Source organism: Falco biarmicus, chromosome 18 (genome assembly GCF_023638135.1).
Source record: "Falco biarmicus isolate bFalBia1 chromosome 18, bFalBia1.pri, whole genome shotgun sequence".
NCBI lineage: Eukaryota > Metazoa > Chordata > Aves > Falconiformes > Falconidae > Falco > Falco biarmicus.
This window is the reverse complement of record NC_079305.1, coordinates 573,990-595,352: the sequence shown is the minus strand read 5'-3', so window position 1 is coordinate 595,352 and position 21,363 is coordinate 573,990. Positions and strand designations below refer to the sequence as shown.

At 65.4% G+C, this 21,363-nt stretch overlaps 4 protein-coding genes across 13 annotated transcripts; 2 read left to right on the top strand and 2 right to left on the bottom strand.

Annotated features, from left to right (window-relative positions):
• Nucleotides 1-16: 16 nt before the first annotated feature.
• On the bottom strand, nt 17-1,421 carry LOC130141089 (cytochrome c oxidase subunit 5B, mitochondrial; the record flags this gene model as incomplete). Its single annotated transcript, XM_056321754.1, has 4 exons — nt 1,412-1,421; nt 442-509; nt 259-333; nt 17-151 (listed from the first exon to the last, which is right to left on the bottom strand). Coding segments are annotated over exons 1-4 (288 nt in total), but the record flags the coding sequence as incomplete, so codon positions are not given.
• A 563-nt stretch (nt 1,422-1,984) lies between these two features.
• KCNIP3 (potassium voltage-gated channel interacting protein 3) lies at nt 1,985-5,723 on the top strand. Of its 5 annotated transcripts, XM_056362849.1 has the most exons (8): nt 1,985-2,104; nt 3,375-3,499; nt 3,596-3,665; nt 3,814-3,884; nt 4,367-4,474; nt 4,642-4,746; nt 4,872-4,934; nt 5,149-5,336. In XM_056362849.1, exons 1-8 carry the CDS (start codon nt 2,002-2,004, stop codon nt 5,194-5,196), a joined length of 693 nt encoding a protein of 230 aa, XP_056218824.1. In that variant the 5' UTR covers nt 1,985-2,001; the 3' UTR covers nt 5,197-5,336. The 5 variants fall into 5 exon arrangements, with proteins under 5 accessions (XP_056218824.1, XP_056218821.1, XP_056218823.1 ...); XM_056362846.1 differs by having other exon boundaries at nt 4,872-5,723; XM_056362848.1 differs by having other exon boundaries at nt 3,375-3,665.
• Nucleotides 5,724-6,263: 540 nt separating this feature from the next.
• Nucleotides 6,264-9,324, top strand: LOC130160429 (fumarylacetoacetate hydrolase domain-containing protein 2-like). Of its 4 annotated transcripts, none has more exons than XM_056362857.1 (8): nt 6,264-6,333; nt 7,601-7,807; nt 7,882-8,098; nt 8,173-8,232; nt 8,324-8,486; nt 8,662-8,770; nt 8,862-8,949; nt 9,195-9,323. In XM_056362857.1, exons 2-8 carry the CDS (start codon nt 7,623-7,625, stop codon nt 9,255-9,257), a joined length of 885 nt encoding a protein of 294 aa, XP_056218832.1. In that variant the 5' UTR covers nt 6,264-6,333; nt 7,601-7,622; the 3' UTR covers nt 9,258-9,323. The 4 variants fall into 4 exon arrangements, with proteins under 4 accessions (XP_056218832.1, XP_056218835.1, XP_056218833.1 ...); XM_056362858.1 differs by lacking the exon at nt 6,264-6,333 and adding an exon at nt 7,025-7,133 and having other exon boundaries at nt 9,195-9,324; XM_056362859.1 differs by lacking the exon at nt 6,264-6,333 and adding an exon at nt 7,031-7,111.
• An 8-nt stretch (nt 9,325-9,332) lies between these two features.
• On the bottom strand, nt 9,333-18,712 carry GPAT2 (glycerol-3-phosphate acyltransferase 2, mitochondrial). 3 transcript variants are annotated; one of them, XM_056362834.1, is made up of 23 exons: nt 18,658-18,696; nt 18,237-18,312; nt 17,250-17,364; nt 16,947-17,060; nt 16,644-16,717; nt 15,320-15,430; nt 14,708-14,836; nt 13,659-13,758; nt 13,446-13,582; nt 13,229-13,328; nt 12,418-12,624; nt 12,215-12,325; nt 11,889-11,974; nt 11,680-11,798; nt 11,520-11,590; nt 11,189-11,453; nt 10,960-11,108; nt 10,777-10,854; nt 10,447-10,581; nt 10,241-10,361; nt 10,021-10,074; nt 9,556-9,611; nt 9,333-9,481 (listed from the first exon to the last, which is right to left on the bottom strand). In XM_056362834.1, the coding sequence occupies exons 4-23, from the start codon at nt 17,058-17,060 to the stop codon at nt 9,365-9,367; spliced, it is 2,334 nt and encodes a 777-aa protein (XP_056218809.1). In that variant the 5' UTR covers nt 17,250-17,364; nt 18,237-18,312; nt 18,658-18,696; the 3' UTR covers nt 9,333-9,364. The 3 variants fall into 3 exon arrangements, with proteins under 3 accessions (XP_056218809.1, XP_056218807.1, XP_056218808.1); XM_056362832.1 differs by lacking the exon at nt 17,250-17,364 and having other exon boundaries at nt 18,658-18,712; XM_056362833.1 differs by lacking the exon at nt 17,250-17,364 and having other exon boundaries at nt 18,664-18,706.
• Between the last annotated feature and the right edge of the window lie 2,651 nt (nt 18,713-21,363).

Genomic DNA, 21,363 nt, shown 5'->3' with positions numbered 1-21,363 from the left:
ATGGGGGAGAGGGGGGGGGCGGCCAGAGGGGGGCGGGGGGGGGGCACTTACAGACGCAGCCCACGATACGCTTGTTGGTGATGGAGGGGACGAGGTTGGGGTCCTCCTTGGTCCCCGCGTAGCGCTTCGGCCGGAACATGCTGTAGGGGTCCTGGGGGGGCGGGGGGTGAGCGGCGGGGCGCGCCCAGGCCCCGGCCCCCCCCCCTCACCGAGGACACGCGGGCCCTGGGAGGCCCCCCCCCCGCCCCCCGCACTCACCAGGCCCTTGTTCATGGCCTCCAGCACCTTCCGCTCCAGCCCCGTGGCCTGCTCCTCATCGGTGGGCCAGGCGGTCTGCGGGGCACCGCGGTCAGACCGGGCGGGCGCGGCCCGGCCCAGCCCGATCCGGCCCCGTCCCCGCCCCCACCCCGTCTCCCCCGGTCGCCCCCCCCCCCCGCTCACCGGGCACGGCGAGGTGGCGGGCGGGCGCGGCCCGGGCGGAGGCGGCGGGCAGCAGCCGCAGGGCCGCGCTCACCCGCATTAACCTTGAGGCCATGGCAGCAGCGGCGACAGCGGCTAACGGCGCTTCCGGCGGCGAAAGCGGAAGTGGTGGCGCGAAGGGGCGGGACGTGCAGCTAAGCCACGCCCCGCAGGCGGGGGCGCGCCCCAAGCCCCGCCCCTAGCGTCGCCCCCCGCCCACTGTCGAGGGGGACCCCGCCCCTGGCAGCAGTCCCCGCCCCCTCGTGCGGCCCCAGGGGGCGCCGGGAGCTGGGGTCGGGAACGCGGGGAGGGGACACTCCGGGGGGGACAGCGCAGCCCGAGGGGCCGGGGACAATGTCCCCAGGGCCATGGGGCTAGGAGACCCCCGGGGAGACAGGCATGATGTCCCCTGGACCATGGGGACAGGACACCCCTGGGGGGACAGTGACGATGTCGCCTCAGGCCCTGCGGACAGGGCAGCTTTGAGGGGTCAGGGACACTCCCAGGGGGACAGCGACAATGTCCCCAGGGCCAGGGGGACAGGAGACCCCCGGGGGGGATGGGGATGATGTCCCCTGGACCATGGGGACAGGACACCCCCGGGGGGACAGGGACAATGTTCCCCAAGCCTTGGGGACAGGAGACCCCTGGGGGGGACAGGGACACCCCCAGGGGGATTAGGGACAGTGTCCCCCCGGGCCACGGGGACAGGAGACCCCTGGGGGGACAGCAACAGTGTCCCCTGGGCCATGGGGACAGGGACACTCCCAGGGGGACACAGATGATGTCCCCCAGGCCATGGGGACAGGAGACACCTGGGGGGACCCGGACACCCCCAGGAGGGCAGGAACAGTGTCCCCTGGGCCATGGGGACAGGGACACCCTGGGGGGGACAGGGACCATGTCCCTGCGGCCACCGGGGACAGCCCCCCCCTGCCCCCCCGGTGCTTACTCATCCCCATGGCGCCCACGCCGCTCCCCAGCCACCCGGCACTGACCATGGGGGGTGGGCAGGCAGCACCCCTGGGGCAAGGAGGGGGGGGGGCAAACCCACCTTCTTTCCCCCCAGTTTTAAGGCCCACGCAGGTTTGGGGACCCCCCCTCCGCCCTGTTTGGCAAAGGGCCACCCACGGGTGCTGGGGGGACGGTGGGCAGTGCCCCTTGGCACCTCTGGTCTCCTGCCTTCCAGGGTTGGGGGGGGTGTGTGGGAATTAAAAATAAAAATAATAAAAAAAAAGATTAAACCCATTAAACCCGGACCCAGCGGTACCACGGGGGGGGGGGGGGGGGGGGGCCCGGCGCGGGGGGGCGGCGGGCGCGTGCCAAGGGGGGAGGGCAGGACGGACGGCGCAGGCCGGCCCTGCTGCAGCCGCCCCAGCGCTCACCGGGACGGCACCTGCCCGCCGGCACCCTCACCCCCACCCCCGGGGTGCCCCGCTTTTGGTGGGGGGGTGGGGGGGTGACACAGGATACCCCGACGCCGGTTACCCCCCCCCCCCCAAAAAAAAAAAAAAAAAAAGAAAAAAACCCAAAAAACCAGCCATGGGGATCCAGGGCATGGAGCTGTGTGCCGTGGCCGTGGTCATCATCCTCTTCATCGCCGTCCTCAAGCAGTTCGGCATCCTGGAGCCCATCTCCGTGGAAGGTAACACACCCCCCCCCCAGTTAATTTTAATTAATTAATTTATTTTCAGCCCCCCCCCCCTGCATCTCGGGGTACCCCCAGCCTTTCCCCTCCAGGTTAAAAGACCTGTTGGGCCCGTAAATGGTCACCGTGGGGTAAAACCTGCAGTTTTGGGCCCCCCACCCTGCTGGAAGGTTTGGGGGTGAAGGCTGGGGGGTGGGGGGCACGGGGGGAGCCGGCAGCCCCCTACCCCGGCCCCCACACTTGCCGCGTCATGGCCCAGCCTTGCTCTGACCTTCCCCGAAGGGCTGGGCTGACTCTGCCCCCCCCCCCCAACACCCAGCCCAAGGGACGCGGGCCCCCCAGAGCCCTCCTGAGGGGCCATGCTGGCGGCCTCCACACCCCCCATTAACCCCTGAGACAGGACAGCGGGGACCCCCAGCGCACCGTGAGCCCCCAACCTCCCCGAGATGGGCAGCGGGGGCCCCCGAGCTCGCGTTAACCCCCAGACCCTCCAGAGGTGGGGTGCTGGCAGTCCCCAAGCCCACATCGACCCCCAAGAGATGGGACACCAGGGCCCCCCAATCCCCCCCCAACCCCAAAACGCCCCCAAGTTGTGACACTGGGGACCCTAATCCCCCCCCAACCCTCCAGATCCCCCTGAGATGGGGGGCTGAGCCCCCCGGCCCCCACCCCACCCCAGCTGGGTGGGAGGGGCTCGGCACCACCCTCTCACACCCCGGCAAACCTGGCTCGGCAGGGCACGGGGGGGTCACCCCCCAACAGCAGCACCCTGGGGGATCCCGGGCTTTTCCGGGGTGTCCCTACCGATGCGGCACAGCGGAGCCTTTACCCAACCCCAGCCCAGTTTTCCCAGCCCAAAGTTCCCGATATCCCTGGCTCGGCGCTGAACGGGTCCACGGGGGCTTCCCAACCTGGAATTATTAATGAGCCATCATTTATTAATTACCTTCCGCCAGGCCGGGTGCGGACGGGCGGGAGCATTAGCAGGGTCGGGGTGAGAGGCGGCTCCGGGATGCTCCGTGCCCCGGGAATGTGCTGCCAGAGGCGGACACGGGTTCGGTGGCGGCTGGGGATACCCTCCGGGTCAGCTGGCTTCTCCCTTGGGATGCTACACCTGGAGCTCCCCAGTTTTCCTCCTGGCACAAGGGGAATTTGGGGGCTGCCACCGGGTTGGGGGGGTTGGTTTTAAGCAGGGCAGGATCCGGGTGGGAAGCAGCATGGGATGAGGCGGGAACCCATGGGGGTCTTTGCCGGTGTCTCCTGGCAGACAGCGGCGATGCCGAGCTGGAGCTCTCGGCTGTACGGCACCAGCCCGAGGGGCTGGAGCAGCTGCTGGCGCGGACCAAGTTCACCAAGAAGGAGCTGCAATCCCTTTACCGCGGCTTCAAGAACGTGAGTGCTGGGGGGGCCCTCACCCCCCCCACCGCCAGGGCTGGGGGTGGATTTTGGTGGAGCTGGGGTTCACCGGGTGCTCACTCTCCTCCCCAGGAGTGTCCCAGTGGCCTCGTGGACAAGGAGACCTTCAAGCTCATCTACTCGCAGTTCTTCCCCCAAGGCGGTGAGTCGGGGGGACTCCCAAGGCCGGAGTGAGGGGTCCGGATGTGCCAGCGGGGGGGCTGCATCCAGAGAAAACGCCAAATCCTGATCTGGGTGCGTGCCAGGGGTGGGGCGGATCTTCACCAGCTCTCACCTTCCTCCCCTCGCAGATGCCAGCACCTATGCGCATTTCTTGTTCGACGCCTTCGACTCCGACCACAACGGGGTTCTCTGCTTCCAGGTGAGCATCCTGGCACCGCTTCTACGCCCGGCTCCTCGCCGGGAAAAGCCATGCTGGTGCTGCGCTCCTCGAGCCGCGGCCGGCTGTAAGTGTGCCCAGCGGCGTGATTCATCAGATCTTCCTCCTCGCCCGCGTGCAGTTGGGGATAAAAGCTCAGCGCAGCAGCGACGGCCAAACCCTTTGGTCTCCTCGACGGCGGGAGCCTGTGCCAGGAGAGTTCCAGGCACTGCGGCAGGGGTGGCTGGCAGGGGGGCCAGCACCGTTTTTTACCATGGCGATTAAAAATAGCTACGAGCGAGAATAGAAACGGGATCAATAGGAAAAAAATCCCCCGGGCGTCCCACGATCGATGGCAGTGCCGCGGCACTGGTGGAGGGGGGCGAATGGCTGAGCCAGGCGGGACACGGGTCCGTCCCCCAGGTCTGGGGGCGCCGGCGGTGCCCGTGGCTCAGCCCCGCTCACAGCTGTGGTTCCTCCGGCAGGATTTTGTCGTCGGCCTCTCTGTCTTGCTGCGGGGGACGGTGCACCAGAAGCTGAAGTGGGCTTTCAACCTCTACGATATTAATAAAGATGGCTACATCACCAAGGAGGTGACGGGGGGAGCAGGAGGACAACAACCAGGGGGGGCGGGTAGGGTGGGAGCATTGCAGGGGATACCCAGAGGGGGACGGCGACGATGGAAACAGGTGCTGGGGGGCAAAGGTACCCTTGTTCAGAAGGTTCCCGTCACCCTGACTCCACCTCTGTCCCACCCCAGGAAATGCTGGAGATCATGAAGTCCATCTACGACATGATGGGGCGCTGCACCCACCCCACCCTGCGGGACAGCGCACCTGCCGAGCACGTGGAGCTGTTCTTTCAGGTGAGACTGTCCCGCCTTGTCCCCTCCTGGCAGCCACCAAAACCCCCTGTGCATCACGGACTGGGGCTGTCCCCGCCGCCGGGGGACAGAGATGTCCCCACTAAGCCCTTGCTGTTCTCTTGCAGAAGATGGACAGGAACGGTGACGGCATGGTGACCTTTGAGGAGTTTCTGGAGACATGCCAGAAGGTGAGGAGCTCGGGGTGGGCTTCGGCATCACTGCCATCCTCCTCCTCCTCACTGCCAGGCCTCCGAGTCCGAGCCATAACCTTCTTCCTTGTCCTGTCCCAAAACAATGCGCTGGGGGCGTTGGGAGAGATGGGGGCCGACAACTCCGGTCACCCTGGGGCTGATGGGAGGAGGGGGACCAGGGGCTCTGACCTCTCCCTCCCACCCTGTCCAGGACAAGGACATCATGAGCTCCATGCAGATCTTCGAGAACGCAATCTAGAACCCTGGTCCACCTGCTCGGCCCCACCAGTGCCTCTGCGAGTGGCTGAGGGGAATCTTTTTCTACTATTTCAATCAAAACAAGAGGTTGAAAGAAAGAAGAAAACAATCCACCTGGCTCCTGGCACTCCAATTACAAGAGACGAGAAGAAATAAGGACAATGTTGCTGGCTTGTCCGCCTGAGCCCTCCCCAGCACGGCGCCTGGTGGTGCGACCCCCAGCCAGACCCACTCTGGACGGCACAGCCCCCCCAGCAAGGATCCCTCTGCCCCAGGTGGAGGAGGTTACCTCGCCGCAGCACAAACCCAGACCCCTTCTCCTGGGATGTGACCCTCCAGGGGGAGGGTTTCTGTGCCGTAGCCACAACACGGCAGCTCTCGAAGGCCAACTGAGAGCACACAAACCTCCTCTCCCCTGCCATGCATGGCTCAAGGGGACACACACAGTGACCAGAGGCCGCTCCCCACATTCCAGCGGTACTAGGAGAGAAGGTTGATTTTCTAAATAAAACAAATGGTGATGATTTAGGGATGAAACATGCCGCCCGGGGAGCTGAGGGGGAAGGACCAGCCAGGGGTCTGAGAGGGCAGCCCCGAGCCCCAGAGCGGCAGCAGGTACAGCCTCACTCAGCAAAGTGACGACGGCAGCCGGGAGGGCTCGCTGGGTTATTTCTGGCTTTTTTTCTCCTCACAAAGGGGCCGGGGAGGCCAAGCCAGGCCTCAGCCAGGCCCCTGCCCCCCGGCCCGGCCCCCTCCTCCGCAGCCGCCTGTTGCTCGTTCACTGACTGCGTGTTTCCATGAAATAAAAGTGAGAAACACCCGGCTCGGCGCGGCTCGCTCCCGGCCAGGGGCTCCGCCGGCCCCGGCCTCGGCGCCGTCATGGCGGCGCTGTCATGGCGGCGGGGCGCTGTCATGGCGGCCGCGCACGTATCCTAGCAACGCCGTTGTCCCGCCCCCCGGTAGCGGGAGGCGTGGCCGGACACCGCCGGCTCTCATTGGCGGCGCCGCCGGCGTGGCCGCGCCTTTGCCGCGCTCGCATTGGTCGGCCCGAGGGCGGGGCGGGGCCGCGGCACGGAGACCTTCACGGGGGTGGCGGGAGGTCGGCGCGTGCCGGGGCGGGAGTGGCGCGGCACGTGACGTAGGTGGCAGCGGGGATCCCCTGCGGCCCCCCGGGATCGGCGGGCACCGGCATCGGGGCGGACGGGACTGGGCTGGGGGGTCCCCGGCGATCGGGGCTGGGCGGGGTCGGGGTGGGAGGGATCCCCGGGGGTCGGACTGTGCGGGGGCGGGGGCGGGATCCCCTGGGATAGGGTCTGAGCGGGTTCAGGGTGGGGAGGATCCCCTGGGATTGGGGCTGAGCGGGAACGGGGGAGGATCCCGGGGGGGTCAGGCTGTGCAGGTCCGGGTGGGGGATTGGGCTGAGCAGGACCGGGGTAGGGGGGGGATCCCCCGGGGTCAGGGGGGTTCCTTGGGATCAGGCTGAGCAGGTACGGGAGGGAATATCCTCTGGAATAAGGCCTATGGGGGATCGAGGCAGGGAAGGATCCCCCAGGTCTGGGGTTATGCGGGATCAGGGGGACCCCTGGGATCAGGCTGAGTGAGATCAGGGTCAAGGGATATCCTCTGGGACTGGAACAGTGTAGGATCAGGGGAGATCTCCTGGGACTGGGCGGATCCTTGGGATCAGGACTGTGTGGAATTGGGGAGTGTGGGGGGGAATCCCCTGGGACTGGGGCTGTGCAGGAGCATGGGAGGGAATCCTCCAGGGATCTCACTATGCAGGACTGGGGAGATGGGACAGGATTGGAGTGGTGTGGAACTGGGGGACTGGGGTGATGTGGGATTGGAGGGATCCCTGAGATCAGAGCCGTGCCAGATTGCAGGGATCCCCCAGGATCTGGACTGTGTGGGATCAGGTGATCTGCTCCCCCTCATCTGGTGAGCTGGGTGATCCAGCTGTCCCCTGGATCTGTTCCATGCTGGGGCCCATTCCCTGCCATGGGAGGGTTTTGCTGCCATACTAGGGATCTGGTCTGTGCTGGGATCTGTTGCCCCGGGGAGAGATCCACTGTCCCCAGCCTTCCCTTACTGGGGCCTGATGCTGTTTCCCCTCCCAACCTGTCCCATGCTGGGATCTGCCCCCCCCCCCCCCCCAGGAGATCTGCTCGGCCTGCGCAGGGGCCCCTGGTGCTGGGATCTCCCCTCTCTCCAGGATTGCTCCTGTGCTGGGATCTGCGTCTTTCCCCTCCCCAAGGGCCTATGCAGGATGCGGCCCCTCCTCGCCCCGCTGCAGGGTGTCAGCCCCCAGGGACCCCCTGCGCCAGAGGGATCCAGCATTGGCCTGGGGGGGTCCCCAGCACCCCTGGGCGGTGGTGACAGCTGACACTGGGATACAACCCGGGCAGGATCCCCAGGATCAGGCGGGGGATGCGGCTGCCGGGGGCCATGCGGCTGGTGCGGTTCCGGGGGACCGGGGGCGGTGAGCCCCGGCTGGGGCTGGAGGAGGCGCCGGGGGGGGACCTGGTGGACCTGAGCACGGCAGAGCCCGCGCTGCCCCGCTCCATGCGCGCCTTCCTCGAGCGTGGCCGGGGGGGCCTGGCCGCTGCCCGCAGGTGGGTGCCCCCACGCCCCGACACCCACCCGGTGGCCGGATCCGGCCCCGGTGCTGAGCCCCGGCCGCCCGCAGGGTGCTGGAGTCGGGCGGGCACCGGGTGCCGCGGAGCTCGGTGCGGCTGCTGGCGCCCGTGGGGGACCCCGAGAAGGTGATCTGCGTGGGGCTCAACTACCGCGACCACTGCCTGGAGCAGGGCGTCAGCGTCCCCAGGGAGCCCATCATCTTCAGCAAGTTCCCCAGCGCCATCGCCGGGCCCTTCGATGACATCGTGCACCCCCAGGAGAGCACTGTGAGTACCCCGGGCCCCCCGCGGGGCATGGCCCCCCCCCCCCCCAATTTCAGCACCCCCGCTTTCTCCCCCAGGAGGTGGACTGGGAGGTGGAGCTGGCCGCTGTCATCGGGACCAAGGGGCGGCACATCCAGGTACCCCCCACCCCGGCGCCCACCTTGTTCAGGGGGTTGGTCAGCCCTGTCCCCCCCGGTTAAGTGGGTCCCCGTTGTGTCCCCACCCAAGGAGGCATCGGCGCTGGACCACGTTGTGGGCTACACGGTGGCCAATGACATCAGCGCCCGGGACTGGCAGATGCGGCGGAACGGGAGGCAGTGGCTGCTGGGGAAAACCTTCGACACCTTCTGTCCCCTGGGGCCAGCTCTTGTCACCAAGGAGGCGGTGGCAGGTGGGGACAGGGACTCATCCCCATCTGACGCAGGAGGCAGCGTGCACCCCTCTCCCCAAAAGCACCCCTGTCTTTCCCAAGGGGGGGGGGGGGGGGGGGCCGTCACAACAAGTTCCCATGGTGCTCTCTCCATGTGTGTGTCCCCCGGTGTGACATGTCCCCTCTGTCCCCACAGATGTCCACAACCTGAGCATCCGCTGCAGCGTCAACGGGCAGGTGATGCAGGACAGCAGCACGAGCCAGCTCATCTTCAGGCTGCCCAAGCTCATCGCCTGGGTCTCCCAGTAGGTGCTGGGGGGGGCTGGTGGCACCGGCACCCCTCCCCAGGGCATCAGGGGGGCCACAACTGACACCTCCCGGCCCCCTCCCCACCAGGTTTGTCACACTGGTCCCTGGGGACATCCTGCTGACTGGAACCCCACGCGGCGTGGGGGTCTTTCGGAATCCCCCTGTGTTTCTTAAGGTGAGGGAAAGGCGGGGGGGCTTGAAATCGGGCAGGGGGGAACTTCAAAATCAGGCTGGGGGGGGCGGGGGCTCGAAATCGGGCTGGGAGAGGCTTGAAATGGGGCTGAGGGGTGCTCCAAAGTGGGTGGCGGGGGGGTGGGTGCCTCCAAATGGGGCTGGGGGTCCAGTGTGGGGCCATGAAGGCCCCCACCGGGGGGGCGCGGTGGCGAGGGGGGGCTGCCCGCCTCCCCGTGCCCCTTGCAGAGAGGAGACGAGGTGCGGTGCGAGATCGAGGAGCTGGGCACCATCTGCAACAGGGTGGTGTGAAGACAGAGACCCCCAGCGTCGTCCCCCCCCAACGCCCCCCCCCCCCCCGCGGGGTTCAATAAATCCAGAGCCAGGTCCCATCCCTGCTCCCGGGTTTACTGGCGCGGCTACGGCTGGATGAACTGCTGGATGAAGGCTCCCAGCTTGGCGCGGCTGGTGCTGGAGCGGAAAGGCTGGGCGAGGTGGAGCAAGGGTCCGGGGGGGCTGCGCACTGCCTCCAGCACCTGGGGAGGGGGGGAATGTCAGCGGGGGGGGGCAGCTTGAGGGTGGGGGTCCGGCGGAGTGCAGCCGTGCTTACCCCCATCTCCTTGAAGGTCTGCAGGGAGCTCAGCGCCAGGCTCCTGTCTAGATGCTCTGGAGGGAGAGAGATGCTGGAGGGAGCCCCCACATCCCACCCCCCAGGCACCCGCAGCCCGGCTAACGCGGGGTGCTCACCCCAAAGCAGGGGGGCTGCCCCCATCTGTCCCTCGTATCCCACTCCCTGGGCACCCCAGTCCGTCCCCAGCATCCCACCCCCCGGGTACCTGCAGCCCAGCTAAGGGGGGTGCTGACCCCAGAGCAGGGGGGGCCACCCCCATCCATCCCCACATCCCACCCCCTGGGCACCTACAGCCCGGCTGAGGGGGGTGCTGACCCCAAAGCAGGGGGGGCTGCCCCCGTCCATCCCCCACATCCCACCCCCTGGGCACCTACAGCCCGGCTGAGGGGGGTGCTGACCCTAAACCTGGGGGGGTTCCCCCGTCCGTCCCCCACCCCGACTCACCGAACCCCTTCTCCTCAGCCAGGAATTGCAGCAGCGCCTCCACGTAGGCTGCCTCTGGAATTGGGAGAGGGGGGGGTCAAACCCCATCCCCCCCAGCGCCGGGGGAGGGGGCACAGCCCCTCGCCGGCCTCCAAAGGGAGCTTCAGCTGTGCCTCGGTTTCCCCCAAAGCCAAGGCAAGGGGGGCTGGCATGGTTGGTTGCCCACCCCGGGGAGTCCTACCAGGCTGGGGCCAGCTGGGGCGGTCCAAGAAGGCCACGGCTGCGGTGAGGGTCCTCAGCGGGGGGCTCAGCAGGCGGCAGAGGAAGAGGAGGAAGCTGGGCGAGCCCTGGGGCTGGCTGAGCTGGGCGGGGGGAACCAGAGCTTGGCAAGACCCCCCCCTCACCCTGCCACGGAGCAGCCGGGGCACAGCGGGGGGCACCCGGTACCTTGAAGCAGCGGTTGGGGACCACGCTGTCACCGTTGCTGTCGCTGTCGCTGTCGGTGAAGTCCAGCGCGGCCCAGGACTGCCGCTGGCTGAGGGGCCGGGGGCCCGAGTCGCAGACCCAGCGCCCACCCTCCGGCTGCAGGGACAAGCCAGGTGCCACGTCACCTCTGAAGCCAACCGGCATCCCGGCCCCCCACAGGGACCCCAGCCCCCCGGCCAGGACCAGAGAGCGCAGCGAGGGCCGAGCCACCCACCCCCAGGTGTGAGCAGGGGGTCCCCACCGGGGCACCCACCCCTGGCATGAGGAGGGGGTCCCCACAGAGCCACCCACCTCCTCAGCCTCCAGCAGCCCACACAGGAGGAGCTTGTCCACGATGTCCTGGCTCCAGCCGTCCAGGGGCTGGCAGGGCTGGGGGAGAGGGTGAAAGGGGTGGCGGGCAGCCAGACCCCCGCCGGCGGGGGTGACGGGCCACTTCCATGCGACGGCAGAGCCGCCCCGCGCCAGAAGCCCCACCTGGAGCCCCAGCAGGTTTGGGGGCAGCAGCCGGAGCAGCTCCTGGATCTTGTGAAGCAGCTCGTCCTCGCTAAGCACAACGCCGGCGGAGCCCATGGCCGCCCCCAGGAAGGGCAGCATCTCCATCAGCACGGCACGGATGGCGCAGGCTGCGGGGAAAGCAGCGTCACCGCCTGCCCCGGCACCACCGATCCCGGGTGTCGCCGATCCACCGCGCCTTGCTCCTCACCTCCCACTGCCTCGCTGGCGAAGACGGGCAGGATGGCGGCACTGTAGAGGCCCAGCTCGCCCAGGGCCTCCGCTGAGGCCTTGGGGACCACCAGGACATCCCCGATGGGGGACAGGCGGTAGAGGCGGAGCCGGGGTCCCAGCAGGCTGAGGCTGTGCTGCACCAGGTGCCGGAGCTGCCCCGAGAAGCCCGTGTCACGCTGGTGCAGCAGGGTCTCCTCCAGCAGCCAGGCAAAGTCCCGCATCAGCCGGGAGAGGAAGACGCCCTGGAGGAAGGAGAAGATGGAGTCTTGCCCCAAAGGAGGAGAAACCCAGACCCCTCCTGCTCTCACCTCGCGGTGCTTGTGCAGCAGCAGCGCGGACGTGATCCCCACAGCCATGACGGCAGAGCAGGCAACACCATCTGCAAGGGGGGGAGAGGGGTTTGTTGGGGGGGGAACCCCCCGCCCCGAGCCCGAGGGGACAGACGCCCCCCCCCAGCAGACCCCTCACCGCTCAGGCAGTGCAGGCCCAGCCTGGTCACCAGCATCTCCTCCTCTGCCTCCCAGCCGGTGGCCGTGGCGGGGCCGGGCTGCCAAACCTCCGCCGCCTTCTCGTCCGGCCGGCTGGGGCTGGAGAAAGCGGGATGAGAGGGGGGAGGGCGCGGGGCTGGGAGCAGCGTCGGGGGCGAGATGTTGCCGTGGGGCTCAGCTCTTGCTCACCACATCCCGAGGATGGTGGGCACCAGCGGCTCCTCCGGTGGCTTCCCCACGCTGCTCTGCCCGGCCAGGTTTTGGGCCACAAACTCCTGGGAACAGGGAGAAAGAAGCCCGTTGGGGCTTGCAGCCCTCGGCACCACCAAGCTGAATTGATCCCTTATGTCCCCAGGGCCTCAGGGCTCACCTAACCTAACCCCCTGGAGACAGCGGATCCACCAGCCACCCCAAACCCCGCAGCGGTTTGCGTAGCCGCCGGCACCGCAGCCACAACCCCCCCAGGGCTGGGACGGATCCAGCCGGGACCCCCGCTGCAGACCCTGCTGCCGTACCCGTAAGGAGAAGGGCTGGGCGAAGTCCACGCGGGCGCAGCCCAGGGGTCGGCGTAGGGCCCGGCACGCCGCCCGCAGCAAAGCACCGAGCCCGAGCGGCCGGGTGCCGCGCTGGGAGGAGAGGGGACCAGAACGTTAACAGGGTGACAGAGGCAAGCACCCCGCCATGTGGGTGCTGCACCCACGCCCGCAGGACCTCTCACCGCTCCTTCCCAGTGCGAGCCGCCGGGGACCACGTCGTAGGCGATGCCCACGGGGACCAGGAGGATGTCAGGGACGGTGCCATCGCGCACGGCTCGGTACACCAGGGCCAGCCACTGCCGGGCAGCGGCTGAGAGGCACATGGCAACCGGGGGCTCCTCCAGGAAGATGAGCAGCGGCTGCCGGCTCCTCAGCACCTCTTCGACGTACTGGTGGGGCAGACGGGCCAAGGCCGGGGGGTACTGGCAGCACCCTCGGGACGCACCAGAGCTGCTGGCACCCACTGCACAGCCAAAAGGCTCAGCCACCCGTGGCTGAGACACTCCTAGGCAGCTTTGCCAAGCGCTTTTGGAGCTCGGGGGGTGCATCATCCCTCCCAGCACCCCAGGCTGGACCTACCACGGCCAGGATGGCCCCTGGGAGCTCGGGGGGTGCATCATCCCTCCCAGCACCCCAGGCTGGACCTACCACGGCCAGGATGGCCCCTGGGAGCTCAGGGGGTGCATCATCCCTCCCAGCACCCCAGGCTGGACCTACCACGGCCAGGATGGCCCCTGGGAGCTCAGGGGGTGCATCATCCCTCCCAGCACCCCAGGCTGGACCTACCACAGCCAGGATGGCCCCTGGGAGCTCGGGGGGTGCATCATCCCTCCCAGCATCCCAGGCTGGACCTACCACGGCCAGGATGGCCCCTGGGAGCTCGGGGGGTGCATCATCCCTCCCAGCACCCCAGGCTGGACCTACCACGGCCAGGATGGCCCCTGGGAGCTCGGGGGGTGCATCATCCCTCCCAGCACCCCAGGCTGGACCTACCGCAGCCAGGACGGCCCCTGGGAGCTCTTCGTCCCGGTCGATTGGCATCTGCTCCATCCTCGAGGGCAGGAAAATCCCTCCCAGGCGGCTGAGCAAGGCTCTGCGGGGGAAAGACGATGCCACGGGCACCCACCGTGCACAGGGCCACGGCACCCCAGTTCCCCACCACGGGCTGGGGGCTTCACAAGTGCTGCAACCGGTGCCTGCTGGGCCTTACCGGAGGCGAGGGCTGCAGACCCGGCCGCCCACCGTCACCCTGGGCACTCCCAGCCCCTGGGAGAAGAGAAGGAAGGACAGGAGCAGCCCATCCAGCTGGGATTTGTGTGTTGAGAGGAAAACCAGCGGCACGCCAGGCTGCAAGGAAAGTGGCCAGGGCTCAGCACCCGGTGTGCCAGTGGTGAGGCCAAGCGCGGCTCGCCGGGCTTCCTACCATCCTGGCGGCCCTCAGCACCATCTCCAGCTGCCCTCGGTGGAGCTGCACACTGAGGAAGAGGCAGTTCAGGAGCTTGAGCAGAGCCCAGTTGCACAGTCTGCAGGAAAACGAGCAGGTGAGCAACCCTGCAGGGGCCGTGCCTGCCCCCAGCCCCACCGGAGACCGGATCCAGCCCACCCTTCCCTGCCTCAGTTTCCCCACCCAGACAGCAAAGGGGGCTGCGTGAGACAGTTCAACGCCAAATCTCGCTTCTCAGCTCCCATAAAGCAAATAAACAGCTCTATTATAAATTAAGTTAAAACACTAAAGGCTGGATGTGACAAGACCACCCCCTTCTCCCCTAGCAACAAAAGCTGAAGTCAATTACCCCTCCATCTCCCAGTCCTCCCGCACACTGTTTACGGGAAGGATCCGAGGGCTTTTTATCCCCTGGGTAATTTCTTTCCTTTAAATACTTCAGACTGCTCAGAGGGTTCTTTTATTACAGCTCAATCAGACAAGCAATTAGGCTACAATGCAACCTCTAATTGCCAATTTCTCAATGAGGGGAGGAAAAAAGAAAAGAGGAGAGAGAGAAAGAGAAAGGAAAAGTTCTCTTTTTTTGCTTTGCTTAGATTTCCATCCTCCCAGGTTGGGTTTTTTTTTTTCGTTAGGTTGGTTTTTTTTTTTTCCCCTCCCTCCCTTCTCCACTGCAGTGTCAGATTCCAGCTCCCTGGAAGGAATAGGGGGAAATATCCCCAGGGAGCTGCATGGGAAGCCAAGGGCTGCCTGCCCTGCCAGTGTTGCCCTGAGCTCTCTGCATGTGCATCCCCCCCAAGGGGTCCACGCACCCCCCCCCACCGCAAGGATGGCTCACGGGCACGAGGCACCAAGGCACCGCCGACAGGCCATCCAAAGGGGCTCAACACACAGAGTGAGAGAGCTGGAGCGGAGGAGAGAGACTGGGAATGCCCCAGCCAGGGACTGGGAGCCCTCCAAGAGGAGGTGGGAGATGCCTGCGAGGGGGGACCCGCACCCACAACCCTCCCCGGAGAGGGAGCACAGACCTCAGCATGATGGGGGAGAGCGGGGCCTGGATTTCCACCAGGATCTTGAGTATTTTCTCCTTCCACTGCTGGAGGGATGCACCATCCCCTCTCGAGCCACGGGACCGGCCGGCAGCGACATCCTGCACCCTGCGGAGGGGACGGCGAGGCGGTGGGAAGCGCAAGGCAGAGCCAGGGGTTAACAAGCGTTTCTGTATTACAGTAATTACAGTGTGCTGGCTGCCAGCCTCCTGCTGTGTAATTAGCGGTAACGAGTTAGGTGACAGCTGCCTGGCAAGGCCATGTCCTCGGGAAGGGGCGAGACCCAGAGAGCCCCAGGACCAGGGGGCAGAGCCGGTTCCCCACCGAACCGGGGTACGGGCTGCTTTTGGGGGGGGTGCTGAGCTCGGGGCCGGGAGCAGCCACAAAGCCCCTTCCTCGGGGTGAGCTCGTGGCAAGGCCACAGCAGCAGAGAGGAACCGGCACATTTCTTTCCACCGGGAGCAGATGAGCACATCCCTTGCTCCAGCAGCCAAATGGGACCCCACGGGTCTGGGGGATGATGCTGCAGGACCCAGGTCCTGCAAGGGACGAAGACAACCGTGGAGAGCCCCCCCAGCCACTCCCACCTACCTCTGGCTGTGGCAGACCCTCTCCAGAAGGTCTCCCGGGGTGTCAGCCAGAACCTTCCAGTCCCAGACAGCCAGGAAACCGCAGACCCTTCGGACCAGCCAGCCCCGGTACCTGGGCAGGGAGACAGACAGCAGCTTAGAGGCTTTTCCAGGGTGCTCAGCCTCCCTCCAACCAGCTCTTTGCAAACATTTGACATTTTTCTCCCCATTTTACAGCTGGGAAAATGGAGGCACCAACAGAAGGATGCTCTGGGCTGCCCCAGCCCTTGCAGCATCGCCCCTTGTGTGGGGAGGAAACCTGCAATGGCTAGAAATGCGCAGGGGACGCTGCGGAGGTCCCAGATCGGGGATTTTTCCAAATCTGACCCCAAACCAGAGCTGGGCAGCACCTGGCAGGGATGCAAGTGATCTCTGAGGTATCACAGAGCGGGTACAACCCAGGGAAAGGGCTGCAGGTGGCTGGAGAGGGACAGGGGCGCTTTAGACCTTCGTCTTTCCGCTGTGATCTCAACCACCCATCACCGGGCTCCTTTTAGCCATCCCGCAACTCCGGAGTTGCTGCAAGTGGGGATGAATTATTCAACGAGTTGGAAAGCTGGAGCTCAAATATTTCAAGCTGAATGGAGTATAATGACCCGATTTGGAAAAATACAGTGCAAAAATTGCTAAGCCACCAGGGACTGTTCCGCAAGGGGAGAGGAACCCAAGGAGTCCAGCACCTCCGGAACAAAAAATGTCAGGCGTTTGGCAAAGAAACGGCTCCTGGCTTCCACGTCAGCCGGAGGAAAAGGCTGGGTGACAGCAGCTGGAGGTCCGGGGTGAGGGCCCATGGGGAGGAAGAAGAGCAGGAGGGGTTGGGGCAGAGGCCACCCCGCCTCTCCCCAGGGGCTGGGATCCAGGCACGCTCCATGGGCTGCGTGAGCTTGTCCTTGTGCCGGCGCCAGAGAGGGGAACAAAAACACCCCCAGCCCCTCCCCCCCGCCAAGTTCTTCCCAACAGCATCAAGATACCAAGTTTTGTTTAAAAAAAGAAACAACCCCAAATCCTTGACTCTGGGGCTGACTTCTCCCAGCCCAAGGGTGACAGCAGCCGGAGGAACAGACCAAGCCCTCTCCCCTCTGCTCTGCACCCAGAGATGTGGCTTCCAGCCTTTCAAAATAATTAACGTAACTCTTTTTTGGACTAATTAGGGAGTAAGGATGATGGAGAGGCATCCTCACGCTCCTGCGCAGCAGGGGAAGGGACTTCCATGGGGATTTGTATGAAATCTGGGGAAAATGTGGTTTGCCCAGCGTGCTCCAGCACACAGCTCGTCCCATCCTCACCGCGTGTCCTCCTCCGTCACCCGGATGGTGTCGCGGAAGCCGAGGGAGGAGAGCTGCCGGTGGTAGAATCCATCCTGGAAGGAGAACGTGGGGTCAGCCCCCTAGGCAGCGGCGGGTCTGCCCTTGAGATGGCTCTGGGAAATGCAGGGGGGTCGGCTATGCCTGCCCCCCCCCAGCCCCCAGCCCTCCCCAGGCACACAAGACCCTTGGGATGGGCCTGGTGCCCTTCACCAGCATCCCAAGGTCCCAAACTCCTCCCAGGCAGCTCCGGGAAGCACGGAGCTCCCAGAGCCACGCTCTCACCCAGCTCCTCGGGGTGCAGGTCTGGCAGCAGCGCCTCAAGGGCGGGCGGCACTTGCCCAGGAAAGGGATGAAAATTTCCAGTTTCTGCCCCGATTCGCAGACGGAGGCTTTCATCTGGGGGGGAGAGAGAACACGACACAAACCCTGGAAACCCCAAACGGTGGGCAGCGCTCCCCAAAACGCACGTGCTGCCGGGCAAAGCCGCGTTACCGGGGGAGATACAGCAAATCCATCTGGGGTCAAGGAGGGGCTGCAGCTGGTGTGTCCCCCTGAGGGGACGCTCCCCACCGAGGGGTCACCTACGTTGACCCAGGTCCGGTGGGCTCAGCACCCAGGGAGCTCGGGCAGTGGGTCCCGCGCAGGGATGAGCCCGCAGAGACGTGGCCGGCACCGGGATGCGGGGGCTGGCTGGGGAGACCTGGGCAGGAAGGGGTCCGCGGAGCTGGGGGCACATGAGGGGTCTGGGCTCTCCCCGTCCCCATCCCACCTGCAGCAACTGGCAGCCCCCTCCACCACCACACCCAGCACCGTGGGGCAACACAGGATAGGGCCCGCAGGGTGCCAGGAGGGGGGCGCAGGGCAGGGACCCCCTCCTCAGCAGGGAAATGGATGGCTGCCAGCACAAAGCGGGGGGGGGGGGGGGGGGGCGGGGAACCCAACGCGGGGGGGGGACCCAACCCAGCAACCAACTCGCCAAAACCTCTTGGGAGAATCATTTATTCTCCGTAATCAAGCTCCGGTGCCGCTACAATTGACTTTTCCCTCCCACACCCCCCTCCCCCCGGCAAGGAGATGCCAACCTGCACCCCAACCCCCGCACAGCCCCCCCCCCCCCGCGCTGCCTTCCCACACCCCCCCCCCCCCAGCAGACCGGGGGCACCTGGCATTGCCCCCCGGTGCTGAGAGAGGGGCTGCTTGTATGGGAGACCCCCCCCCCCCCCAGGTATCAGGGGCTTTTCAGTCACATCTGCCCCCTCCCTTCGCTGTGGGGTAGTTTTAAGAAATTTTATTCCCCCCCAAAAAAAAAGGGGGGTGTGGTGGAAACCGATTTGGTTTGAAAATGTTGCTGGGGGGGCACAGAGAAGTGAGGCTGGAGCAGAGGGAACCCCAGCGAGGGCTGGGAGCACTGGGGACCCCCCCCAGCATGGCGCATGGGACCCCCCCCCCAGCATGACACCGCAGCTGGATTTACCAGGGGGTGCGCATGGTGTGGGGGGCACAGGGACACCCCCCAGTGTGGGGTTCGGTGTCCCCCCCCCCCCCCATGCCCACCCCCAGGGAGTCACATACCTCCGGGCTGGGCTGTCGCGGGTGGGGGGATGGTGCTGGCAGCCCCGGCGTGGGGTAACCGGGGTGCTCGAGGGTCCTGGAAAAAAAGAAATGGGCAGAAAGGGCCGGGGCGGAAGGTTTCGGTCCTGGGGGGGCTGCGGGCAGAGGACACCCCCCGGGCCCCATAGGGCGGAAGGGGGGGGGGGGGGAGGGGCGCAGGGACCCGCTCTCACCTGCCCCCGGCCCGGAGGGGGGGGGGCGTCGGTCCCGGAGGAACCCGGCCGGGGGGGGATGGGGGCACGGCCCGGCTGCCCCCGGCCCCCCCCCGGGACTTTTGCTCCCCACGGGACCGGCCCCCCCGTGGAGCTCTGCTCCCCCCTGGGACGACCCCCACGCCTGCCCCTCCCCTCTCAGTCCCCGTCCCCCAGGGCCCCCCCCGGACCTCAACCCCCCCTGGGAAGAGCCGTGACGCGGGGTCCAAACGGGCCGGATCTGCCTGACCCCCCCGCGGCCCCGCCCCCCCCCCGCTGCCCCCCTCCCCCCCCCGGAGCTGCTGGCCCGCCCCCGCGCAGCTGCGGGCTGCTGGGCCGTCCGCGCCTCGGGGCGGGAGGGGAGGCAGAAAAAAGGCCAAAAAAAAAAGAAAATCGGCGAAAAAAAGAAAAATGAGAAAAGAAGGGTTAAAAGGGGGAAAAAAGACCAGAAAAAAAGGAAAAAAGAAAAATGGGAAGAGAAGAGAAAAAAAGGGGGGCAAAAGACCAGAAAAAAAGGAAAAAAAGAAAAATGGGAAGAGGAAAAAAAGGGGGAAAAAAGACCAGAAAAAAAGGAAAAAAGAAAAATGGGAAAAGAAGAGAAAAAAAGGGGGGGAAAAAGACCAGAAAAAAAGGAAAAAAGAAAAATGGGAAGAGGAAAAAAAGGGGGAAAAAAGACCAGAAAAAAAGGAAAAAAGAAAAATGGGAAGAGAAAAAAAGGGGGAAAAAGACCAGAAAAAAAGGAAAAAAGAAAAATGGGAAAAGAAGAGAAAAAAAGGGGGGAAAAAGACCAGAAAAAAAGGAAAAAAGAAAAATGGGAAGAGGAAAAAAAGGGGGAAAAAAGACCAGAAAAAAAGGAAAAAAGAAAAATGGGAAAAGAAGAGAAAAAAAAGGGGGGGAAAAGACCAGAAAAAAAGGAAAAAAGAAAAATGGGAAGAGAAGAGAAAAAAAGGGGGGGAAAAGACCAGAAAAAAAGGAAAATGGGGAAAGAAGAGAAAAAAGGGGTGGAATAAAGACAAGAAAAAAGAAAAAAAGAAGAAAAAAAAAATGAGGAAAAAAGGGGAAAAAAAGGCACGAGGGCAGGCGGCCCCGGGGAAGGGGGCGAGGCCGGGGGGGGCGCTGCGGGGGGGGCTTCAGGGTCCCCCCAACCCCGGCTCGTTCTGACCGCGCTCGGAGCGGAGCATCCCCGCACCCAGAGCCCCGCACAGCCCCCCCACAGCCCCCCCATCCCTGCGGGGCCATGGTCCCCCCACAGCCCCCCCATCCCTGCGGGGCCAGCCCCACGGACCCCCACAGGGCCACGATCAGCCCTATGAGCCCCCGCGGATGCTCCCAGCCCCATGCGCCCCACAGCCTCATGCCCGGCCCCATGGGACCCCCCCAGCGCCGCCCCCCCCGCCCCGGGCCGGGAGCGGGGCCAGGCTGGCGGGGGCCCAGCGCCCCGGCCCGTTCGCACGACCCCTCCCACCCTGAGCATCCTCCCATGCCGAGGGGGCCGGGGGGGGCCGGGGGGGCTGGGCTGGGAAAGGGCTGCCTGAGGGTTCATCCGCAGGGATGGGGGGATGGCCCGCGGGGGGGGCTGGCTCCGCCACTGCCCAGCTGTCCCCAGCCATGTCCCCTGGCCATGGGGTGGGGCACCATACACTGGTGGGGGTCATCATTCACTGGTGGGGGTCACCATGCACTGGTGGGGGTCACCATGCACTGGTGGGTGTCATCACGCAGTGAGGGGGATCACAATATAGTGGTGTGGGTCACCGTGCACTGGTGGGGGTCATCGTTCACTGGTGGGGGTCATCATTCACTGGTGGGGGTCATCATTCACTGGTAGGGGTCACCACACACTGGTGGGGGTCACCTCACCATGCGCTGGTAGGGGTCACCATGTACTGGTGGGGGTCGCTATGCACTGGTAGGGGTCACCATATACTGGTGGGGGTCACCATGGACTGGTGGGGTTCACCATATACTGATGGGGGTCACCATGCACTGGTGGGGGTCACCATATACTGATGGGGGTCACCATGCACTGGTGGGGGTCACTATGCACTGGTAGGGGTCACCATATACTGGTGGGGGTCACCATGGACTGGTGGGGGTCACCATATACTGATGGGGGTCACCATGTACTGGTGGGGGTCACTATGCACTGGTAGGGGTCACCATATACTGGTGGGGGTCACCATGCACTGGTGGGGGTCACCATATACTGATGGGGGTCACCATGTACTGGTGGGGGTCACTATGCACTGGTAGGGGTCACCATATACTGGTGGGGGTCACCATGGACTGGTGGGGTTCACCATATACTGATGGGGGTCACCATGCACTGGTGGGGGTCACTATGCACTGGTAGGGGTCACCATATACTGGTGGGGGTCACCATGGACTGGTGGGGGTCACCATGCACTGGTGGGGGTCACCATATACTGGTGTGAGTCACCACATACTGGTGTGGGTCACCATGCACTGGGGGGGGTGTCACGATATAGTGGCGTGGGTCAATGTGCACTGGTGGGGGTCGCCACATACTGGTGTGGGTCACCATGCCCTAGTGGGGGTCACCATGCACTGGTGGAGTTCACCACCTACTGGTGGGGGTCACCATGTGCCGTCGTGAGTCACAACACAGCAGTGTGAGTCACGACACAGCAATGTGGGTCGCGATACGCTGTCACAAACCACAACACACCAGTGTGGGTCACAGTGCTCCACCGTGACTTGCAGTTACACCCGTGTGGGTCACGGTACAGCGGTGCGGGACCCACTGGTGTGGGTCACAACCCACAAACCCCCTCCATGGGCCCTGCCACGTGTCACCCTCACCCTGGCTGGGCAGCACAACCCTATACAAGACACCCGCGAATCCCCACCCCTGGGGCGTCCCCTGCCACCAGGCT

Bases quoted from the DNA above. Each gene is read 5' to 3' on its own strand.
- LOC130160429 (XM_056362858.1), top strand. From the start codon at position 7,623: ATGCGGCTGCCGGGGGCCATGCGGCTGGTGCGGTTCCGGGGGACCGGG. The intron at 7,808-7,881 runs GTGGGTGCCCCC...GGCCGCCCGCAG, and splicing joins GGCCTGGCCGCTGCCCGCAG to GGTGCTGGAGTCGGGCGGGC. The intron at 8,950-9,194 runs GTGAGGGAAAGG...TGCCCCTTGCAG, and splicing joins ATCCCCCTGTGTTTCTTAAG to AGAGGAGACGAGGTGCGGTG.
- KCNIP3 (XM_056362845.1), top strand. From the start codon at position 2,002: ATGGGGATCCAGGGCATGGAGCTGTGTGCCGTGGCCGTGGTCATCATC. The intron at 2,105-3,374 runs GTAACACACCCC...GTCTCCTGGCAG, and splicing joins GGAGCCCATCTCCGTGGAAG to ACAGCGGCGATGCCGAGCTG. The intron at 4,475-4,641 runs GTGACGGGGGGA...GTCCCACCCCAG, and splicing joins ATGGCTACATCACCAAGGAG to GAAATGCTGGAGATCATGAA.
- GPAT2 (XM_056362832.1), bottom strand. From the start codon at position 17,060: ATGAAAGCCTCCGTCTGCGAATCGGGGCAGAAACTGGAAATTTTCATC. The intron at 13,759-14,707 runs GTCTGTGCTCCC...GTTTTCCTGCAG, and splicing joins CTCTCCCCCATCATGCTGAG to ACTGTGCAACTGGGCTCTGC. The intron at 9,612-10,020 runs GTGAGTCGGGGT...CTCTCCCTCCAG, and splicing joins GGCTGAGGAGAAGGGGTTCG to AGCATCTAGACAGGAGCCTG.